The following is a 9,492-nucleotide window of genomic DNA, read 5'->3' on the forward strand; positions in this document are numbered from 1 at the left end:
TTTTTTTAATGTTCCAAGAAAGTTAAAAGTAATGAAAAAGCTTGTGGCATCATGTATAGCCAATATTAATTAATCAAGTAGTGGCTTTTAAGACAATGACATCAAGTAAATTTTTCAACAAGAATTCTAGCTAGAATCTTTAGCAGTCATGTTCACCAAGCATATACTGAAGCAGTTAACAATATTAAATTCTAAAGTGTTAAAAAGGATTAAATGTTTAGGATTAAATATACTGAAGCATTTTTAGGTGATTCCTCTCTCTGTGTGCCCAACCGTCCTTCTACAAATTAATCAGCATAACTGTTTACCTATATAATATAGAATTATTGCAGCCGCCTCTTAAATAATCAACCGGAAGAAGAGGTTTGCATGCATCCCTGGTGACCTCCTTCTATAGAGATTATTTTTCATGTACCTAAAATATAAACTAGTACATCGCATGTTATAATATAAATAGAGATAAGATTATATTATTAAGTGCCCTTAACTTGTAATATGACAAGTAACGTATGTACTGGCTTGTGTTCCAAGTAAATTGAAAAATGAAAATCTCTCTTCCCTCTGAACAACAAAACAAACCTCCCTCTCGTCACGCCAAATAAAGTTAAGGTTCCACCATAAAATCTATTGATAATATAGAGAGTAACCCAACTTACTTATAAGCACATGCAAGGTCTCTTCTCTCATCAATGTGAGATTCATTTTTAACATGACCCTTCACGTGTGACGGATTTTCAAGCCAAACTTGTGGACAACACAACGGGATAGCGTGGAGCACGTGTGGCCGTTGGGCTTCACACGTGGGACAACCTACTCTGATACCATGAAGAAAGTTGAGGTTCTATCATAAAACCAATTGGCAATATGGGGAGTAACCCAACTTACTTATAAGCACATACAAAGTCCCCCATCTCATAAATGTGGAATTCAATCTCAACAACCCGACCCAAACATTGTGCTTCTTTTGAAAGTTCAAACCCTTCGGGAGTTTAGGTTTTGTTTAGGGTTTAGGATTCATGGATTTTAAATTTATATTCCCTCTAATCAGTGGTAACTTCTTTTTCTCATTCATCAATAAAATCTCCATCGAGATATCTTTGTTAGAAAGCAAATGGGGCTCCTTTGAAATAATAATTACAAATGATTCGCAATACAATTCTTAAACTCACCTTCGGACCTTCTTCTAACTAACAAAACAATTCCTTTCAAGGTTATTGTATCTTTATTTCTTCTTTTTCAATATATTCACAATAATTTCTTTCTCATGATAACAACGCTAGAGTGAAAGTGAAATTTTATTGTTTTAATAAAAAAAACTAACAAAAAAAAAAAAAAAAAAACTTGCTGATCACGTCAGGTCAACCAAATAATGGACCACGTTTGGAGCACTAGTCCCAAATAATTAGCAATACAATTTTTCAAAAGAGTAGCCGTCCGTTGAAAGACTATACACAAATAATACAATATGATATCATAATCCGATCCCAATTTTTAATTACTACACCAAAATTCTACCTAAAAGTAATTAATATACCAAAATTCTGTTGACCTGTAGCTACAAACGTGTTTGAGAAGAGGAGACACATAATCTTGTTGGTATGATTTCGATCTGACAAGGAGAGACACCGACTTTGGAATTTGTAATCAAGGAAAGTTGTTCTCATTCTCTTGCGATTGTGGTTATTCTCTTGCAAGGTAGCACATGAATAGAAAGTCTGTAAAGTACCTAATTTCTGTGAATGGTAGTTAAACCTCACAGTTTCATGTACTATTATATATCCAATTTGTCTGGCCAGACTTAGTACAAGAAAGTCGGCCCTTGCCTCTTCCAAGTAACACACACTTCTAGAATCCCCAAGCAGTGGTGGCACAGCGAATCAACCATGGGATCGGTGGAGGAGATCCAGCAGCCGCTGCTGCTCGGATTTGACACGCATTCTCGGCTTGCTGATTTGTCATCCCCTGCTGTTGAAGAGTTTCTAGGGCACCGGCCAGTGGCACTCTGGTGGTGGCCTAGGCTGGTGGTTTGGGAGTCAAGACTCCTATGGATTTTATCTGGTTCATCTATTATTGTTTCCGTATTCAACTATATGCTAAGCTTTGTCACCCTCATGTTTTGTGGGCATTTGAGTGCCTTGGAGCTTGCCGGAGCCTCTATCGCTAGTGTGGGAATTCAGGGTCTTGCTTATGGGATTATGGTTTGTAGCTAAATAATATACCTACTTAATAAAAAATGGGAACCGTATTAACATTCCAAAATAGTCATAATGAATTCCTCCTTTGTTTTTTTTTTACCTTAAGGGGTGCATGATGATTATTTTGAAGTGTCAATAACTCTCTCAATAATTCATGTTGTGCAATTTCATATCTATTTTTCTTTTTGGTGGTTGAGTTAATACATTCTGGTTCTTGTTTCTTAATTCTCGGTTCGGAATCAAAGTTGGGAATGGCAAGTGCTGTGCAAACTGTGTGTGGGCAAGCGTATGGGGCCAAACAATTGCCAGCAATGGGAATCATATGCCAAAGAGCAATCATCTTGCACTTGGGAGCAGCAATCCTCCTCTCATTTGTGTATTGGTGGTCAGGTCCTATCCTCGTAGCCATCGGGCAATCAGAAGAAATAGCAGAGCAAGGCCAAATCTTTGCAAGAGGAATTATTCCTCAGCTTTTTGCATTTGCCATAAACTGCCCCCAGCAGAGGTTCCTTCAAGCTCAAAACATAGTCAACCCTTTGGCTTACATGTCGGTTGGAGTTTTCATCCTTCACATTCTTCTCAATTGGGTGGTGGTTTTTGTTGTGGATTATGGCCTAACTGGGGCTGCTCTTACACTAAGCTTCTCTTGGTGGCTTCTTGTCATTATATATGGGCTTTACATTCTTTTGAGTCCCAAGTGCAAGGAGACTTGGACTGGCTTCTCTTGGAAAGCCTTCAAAGGGATGTGGCCTTATTTCAAGTTGACTGTTGCCTCTGCTACCATGCTCTGGTAGGTGAAACAATAATGCAAAATTACAAATGCGACCACATTGGGTTTTTTAGACCACATTAGTTAACGATCTTAATTATGTAGAAGCTGATGTATCAGTTGCTCAGCAAATAAGGCGGTTTGCTAATGTGGTCTAAAAAATGTGGTGTCTATATAATTACTCGTGTGTAAATTTTAACAAAAACTATTTAGACACACAAAGTTGACTACGTTGTTAACACACTCTCTAATGTAGTCCTATATATAACAGTTCGGCCTATCTCTATTGGAGAATGTGTATAAAATAGCATTACTAAATGTTTAAAACCTTAGTCCCCTATCTTTTCTGAAACCTTCACATGCTAATATCTTTTTCCTTTTGTGAATGAATGTAGTTTGGAGATATGGTACAACCAAGGGCTAACACTAATATCAGGGCTCCTCCCCAACCCTACAATCTCACTAGACTCCATTTCTATTTGGTTAGTATGGATTTTCTTTTTTTTTTTTTTTTTTTTTTTTTTGGTTAACTGAGAACTTCATTACCAGTTTAATTATTTCATGAGTTATTTAACCATGATTGCTATTATTATATCTAACTTTTACATGTTCTTATATGATGAACAATTCCAGCATGAACTACTGGAACTTCAGTTTGCAATTTATGTTAGGCCTAAGCGCAGCGGCCAGGTTTGTGACAAAAAAAAAAGCAGCTCATAAGAATTCAAAATTTTCCTTTACAGGTCCAATAATTGGAAGTGATCTAATCATAATAAGATGACTTGGCTTATGCAGTGTCCGAGTCAGTAACGAGTTAGGGGCTGGTCATCCAAGGGTGGCGAAATTTTCAGTGTTTGTAGTGAACGGAACAAGCATCCTGATTAGTATAATCTTCAGTGCGATTATATTAATATTCCGAGTTGGACTTAGCAAGCTATTTACAAGTGATGCTGATGTTGTTGAGGCGGTGTTGGATTTAACTCCATTACTAGTTGTTTCCGTTTTCTTGAATGGCATTCAACCAATACTCTCAGGTATTGATATATGATAGAAGAGCAGTGCAGATGAACAAACCAGGTCCTCTCATACAAATGTTTACAATCATTTCTAATTTCATATGTGTGGAATTTAGGTGTGGCAATTGGAAGCGGATGGCAAGATGTCGTGGCTTATGTCAACCTCGTTTGTTACTATATAATTGGTTTTCCAGTTGGATGTCTTCTTGGCTTCAAAGCTAGTATGGGAGTCGCGGTAAGTTCACTTGCTCCCCCACTCATTCCGTACAGTTGTTACTTTGTGAGGAATGCTGATGGAACCTGATGCATTTTGGCCTTTTTTTCAGGGGATTTGGTGGGGGATGCTTATCGGAGTTTTTTTACAAACAGTAGTTCTAATTGTTCTAACTGCCAGAACAAATTGGGATGCCGAGGTGATTTAACTTTGATGAAAGTAACTATACATAGCAGGCATGAATCGCATTTGGTCAGGTCGTTATCAATGAATTTTATCATGGTTTTTTGTAGGTTCTAAAAGCCGCTGATCGCTTGGACAAGTCTGCAAATGAAGAAAACACAGACATGGTGGTCTCCGAGCGCGTAAGCCCAAGGCCATGAAAGTGTGTCAAACTCATTTAATTAAGCAGGTTTTCAAGTGGTGAATTGGAATGCAACTCTAAAGGAAAAAAAAGGTGTCATCAAATAGCAACCATCTCTATTACAGTCTAACCTTTCGACATTGTGAAGGCAAAAGCTGGAGATGGGCAGTGGGATGTTGCTTCATTTGATGTTCAACGACAACTTTTGAATTTCTTAGTTTTTCTTGGTTATATACGTAATAATAAATCCATAATTTTTAATTTTTTTTCCCTAGTTTGATTTTAGTTTAAAACTACACAGTTTTATCCAGACTCGCCTGAACGATCAAGGTGGGAATTGTCAATTAATTGTATTAATAATCTGTGCAATATTAAATCAAATATTTTGCTTCTGTAGCTTGACATAATTGCTTATGTAGTTTGCCCTTGTAATTATGCCGCAGTTGTAGTAGTTCTAACTGAATCAGTGTCCACTTCTCCTACAAATCATTATTTGCAAATTGCTTTGTAGTTTTATTTTATTTTTTATTTTGCGGGGGGGGGGGGGGTTTATTATTTTTCAGTTCTTCTTTTGTTCTAGTAATATATATATATGCGAATACGCAGGTATCGTCCACCATAGCTTATAGTACAAAGAATATTTTAATCAACAACTGGTTATTTGTATAAATTGAGGGTATTTCTGACTATTTAAGTGAGATTTTGGATATAATTGAATATTTTTTTAATATAAAAAAAATGATATTTTAGAAATTAAAAGCTAATTTTTTGCTATTATTGATAAATTTCCAAAAAAAACAGTGTGAGTGTTTGGTAAACTTTTATTACAAGTACTTTGACTACGTAAAATGACTGAAAAGGACAACGATGTTAGGTATGCTGTTGATTTTATAATTTGACAAAATAATTGTAGAGATAACTCAAATTATAAATAATTATTAGAGAAATTTGCACAAACATCACCCAAGTATGCATTAGGGTGTTTACATTTACCAGTTAATTTCTTTTTTCAATTCCCAGCTAGTCTCTGGTGCTAATTTATACTTTCTTACGAGTTTTTTTTCCTTTAATATTAAAAAAAAAAAAAAAGGAGAAACTGTTTGCTCATCCCTGATTCCTTCTGCAACAATGATGGCCTCTCGTCCCCCACACTCACACAACACCACCATTAAATTTCATAAAATCCAGACCAATCCCATGCCCAGGAAAAAGTGTTGACCATTCTATCCCAACACCGATCTCTGCCTTGCCCCCATCACCTTACATCCATCATTCCAATTTAAATTAAACAAATGACTGAAATCAATCCAATCTGTTACAAAGAGTATTGGAGATTTGAAGGCTAATAAATGCATAGTCTGAGTCGAGAAAATCATATTCGACCTATGCAGCCATTTGGTATAATACAGGAGATTTCTGCTGCCTTGTCTACGAGCTGGAAGGGAGAGAGCTAGCTGGATACAAGAGTGCGAGTTGTGAATGGTGCAAAATTAGGGCTGATTCGTTTCGCGAGGACAAAGAACAAAGACAATAGGAAGAAAAAGGAGGGTAGAGTTGTCGTTTAGAAAGTTTCATTAATGCGCACTATTCACTCCGTCACCTCCCAAAAAAAGCGCTCGTTTTAAAAGCGTGATCTCACCTGTTTTCTAAGGTTTTTGATCCATGATTTTTAAAACATAATTAATTCTCTTAAGGGAATTTTTATAAAAATGGTTTGTGCTAAGTGTATTTTAACAAAAAATCATGCTATAATTTTTTTTAATGAAAAGATTTAAATTTTAATGAAAAACTCTTAAATTTTAATAAAAAGAACAAAAGAAATTAAATTTTTATGAAAAAAACATAATTTTATTGATATGAATTGATGAATAGAATTGTTGATTATTGATGAATTGAATTCTTGATTCTTGATTATTGAATTATTTATATAATTAGTTATATTGATTAATTGAATTTTTGTTTATTGGATAACTTATATAATTATTGGTATTGATTAATTAAATTGTTGGTTTAATTTGTTATTAGTCATATAGTATACTCTACTCTAGGATTAAGAGTCTAAAACTTTTTCTTCTCATTATACAGTTATTTAATGAAACGATACTATGAGAAACAATTCTTAAATCTTCCTTCAAATATTCTGGGTAGTGATCCTTTGAATATTCAAGGTAGTCCTTCTTCGAATATTCGGGGTACGTAGTTCACAACAAAATGAGATTGAATGAAATATTGACTAGTCTTTCTGCAGACCCTAGGCATAGATGTTGAATGCTTAATTAACCACCTAATTATCGCGAATCAATTCATAGACACTATCTCCAAAATGATCATTGTCAACCTAAATTCTACATCATGCCAAAAAAAGTTAGTGACAATCGATGTTTTATGTTCCTCTGTCATTGAAATGCAGATATTGATGAATGCAAAGATCCAAATAGATGCGGTTTCGGCAACATCTGTAACAATATACGATTGTGTCGTTTGAACCCCTTCACCTGCATGACCATCACGGGTTAATGTGGCCGTCACTGTGTTGCTCTCTTCAAATCCAAAAAAAAAAAAGAAAAGATAACCCGTGATTATGGCAGCTGGTATTAGCATTTCTAGTGTTGCTCCTCCATTACACAAAACTTTTTTTGTTTCAAACCATCCCTGCATTACTTAGATTATATATAAGAAGGAACAATAATATCTGACCAACTGAATTTTTTTCTTCCAATTGAGCTATTCAGTTACCAGCTGCATTGTTGGCCTACTGTTTATACACACTGGCGCATGATGGTCTCACAAAGTCAAGATGAAAAGGAAAGACACCAACCGCAAGCAGAAGTTTTCTAAACGAAATGGCGTTTTCTTGTTGGGGCAGCAATTATCTTCCGCTGAAGCTAACGTTGATAAAAATAAATTGTTCAGTAAGGAGGAGCTAGAAAACACCAGGGACCATTTCAGCGTAGAGAGAATTCTTGGTCAGGGAGGCCAGGGTACCGTATACAAAGGAATGTTAGCAAATGGGAGAACTGTTGCTGTAAATAAGTCGAAAAGTGTAGTTATTGGAGACGAAGTGAGACAATTCATCAATGAAATTGTATTCTGTCACAAGTTATTGACAGGAATGGGGTTAAATTACTGGGTTGCTGTTTGGAGACTGAAGTACCCCTTTTGGTTTACGAGTTTATAAACAATGGAACGCTCTCTCATTATATTCAGCACCCGAACGAGGAGTTTCCTCTTACATGGGAAATGCGGTTACAAGTTGCAACCGAAGTTGCAGGAGCACTATCATACTTACACTCGGCAGTTTCCTGTCCTATTTACCACCGAGACATCAAGTCTTCGAACATACTGTTGGATGATAAATACAGAGCCAAAGTGGCAGACTTTGGGACATCAACATCTGTCGCCATTGACAAAACACACCTTACCATGACACAGGTAAATGGAACATTCGGTTATTTGGACCCGGAGTACTTTCAGACTAGCCAATTTACGGACAAGAGTGACGTTTGTTGAGCTATTGACAGGAAAAAAAACCAATTTTTAAGACAGAGTCACAAGAACCCATGAGCCTATCACATTATTTTCTTCTTTCCATGGACGAGTATCGTTTGTTCGATATTCTTGATGCCCGAGTTGTGAAAGATGCCAGGAAGGAAGAGATTATGGAAGTTGCTAATCTTGCAAGACGTTGCTTGAATCTGAATGGAAAAAAGCGTCCTACTATGAAAGAAATAGAAGCGGAGCTGCAGGGAAATCAATTGTCAGTGAAAGATTTGATGTCCAACAAAATTTTAACGTTGATTATGTCCAAACTCGAGTAAACGAGGTTTGGGATGTTGGTTCGGCATCAACACATGAACCTAGCACATTATTTTCTTCTCCATTTGACGTAGATCCGGTTTTGTTTATCAGGACAGAGTGAAAAAAAAATGTTGTTTTCATTGTAATATTCTCTATGTATTAGATGTAGGATTAGTTTGAGATTGTTGTGCTACTTAGAAAAAAGAGACTTCTGGTGTGCGTTGAGAATAATCATTTGTAAAATAAAACAATTGACGATTTGATAAACTTTATTTTGAAAAGTGTTGTGAGTAACAAATCAGTGGAAAAAAAATGTATTTTAATGTTAAAGTACTATAATTTTGTATAAAGACGAAAATAGACATAAAAGTCACCTAATATTTGTTGAGTATGAGGGCTGCTAAAATGTACTTATTTTTAGGGTATGAATCTCACATCAAGTAAAAAATGATTTTATATGTGTTTTTAAGCAGTTAAGCTACTCCTTATACCGCAATTAATTTTATGATAGAATCTTAACTTTCTTTACGTGTGTGTAGAAATGTGAATGATAGATTTTTACTAACCTTTCCAGGAGAGTTTCAAGATTACAATGTTTAGTATCCTTCATGGAGACAATCCTTCCTCAAAACTTACTAATAGAAAATAATGTAGAGATTATTTACATGTACATATCTCTTTTCATTCACCCCTTAATTTTTTAATGTTCTAAGAAAGTTGAAAGTAATGAAGAAACTTATGACGATGTATATCCAATATTATTAGTCAAGTGGTGGCTTATGAGACACTGCCTAATAGTAACTTTTTCAACAAGAATCCTTAGCAGTCATTTGCACAAAGCATATACCGAAGCAATTAATAATATTAAATGCTAAAGTGTTAAAAAGGATTAAATATTTAGTAGCAAAAAAGGAAATTTAGGGAGAGAACAACTTTTTAAGGTGAGTCCTCTTTGTGTGCCCAACTGTCCTTCTACAAATTAATTAGCACAACTGTGTAGGACATGCGATTTTCTCTTGAGTAAAAAATGATCAAATAGATGAATTTTGGAATGATATCAATAGGAGGACGTTTGCAAGTTTTTCAACTTATTAGTGTCAAAGTTTCAGATTTTTGTGCCAAGTCGTTAATGTATG

General features: G+C 35.5%; 1 protein-coding gene and 1 pseudogene across 1 annotated transcript; both read left to right on the plus strand.

Moving 5' to 3' along the window:
- The first annotated feature begins 1,611 nt into the window (after positions 1-1,611).
- On the plus strand, positions 1,612-4,990 carry LOC103426020 (protein DETOXIFICATION 41-like). Its single transcript, XM_008364111.4, has 8 exons — positions 1,612-2,198; positions 2,441-2,985; positions 3,360-3,446; positions 3,598-3,654; positions 3,760-3,998; positions 4,097-4,215; positions 4,307-4,393; positions 4,488-4,990. The coding sequence occupies exons 1-8, from the start codon at positions 1,884-1,886 to the stop codon at positions 4,575-4,577; spliced, it is 1,539 nt and encodes a 512-aa protein (XP_008362333.3). The 5' UTR covers positions 1,612-1,883; the 3' UTR covers positions 4,578-4,990.
- Positions 4,991-7,355: 2,365 nt separating this feature from the next.
- On the plus strand, positions 7,356-8,376 carry LOC103405278 (putative wall-associated receptor kinase-like 11; annotated as a pseudogene).
- Positions 8,377-9,492: the final 1,116 nt, after the last annotated feature.

The sequence above is a fragment of the Malus domestica genome, chromosome 17, assembly GCF_042453785.1.
Source record: "Malus domestica chromosome 17, GDT2T_hap1".
Taxonomy (NCBI): Eukaryota; Viridiplantae; Streptophyta; class Magnoliopsida; order Rosales; family Rosaceae; genus Malus; species Malus domestica.

What these genes read in the sequence shown, in the direction of transcription:
- LOC103426020 (XM_008364111.4), top strand. Translation starts at nt 1,884, where the DNA reads ATGGGATCGGTGGAGGAGATCCAGCAGCCGCTGCTGCTCGGATTTGAC. An exon ending in AAGCTAGTATGGGAGTCGCG is followed by an intron (nt 4,216 to 4,306) that starts GTAAGTTCACTT and finishes CCTTTTTTTCAG; the next exon opens with GGGATTTGGTGGGGGATGCT. An exon ending in GAACAAATTGGGATGCCGAG is followed by an intron (nt 4,394 to 4,487) that starts GTGATTTAACTT and finishes GGTTTTTTGTAG; the next exon opens with GTTCTAAAAGCCGCTGATCG.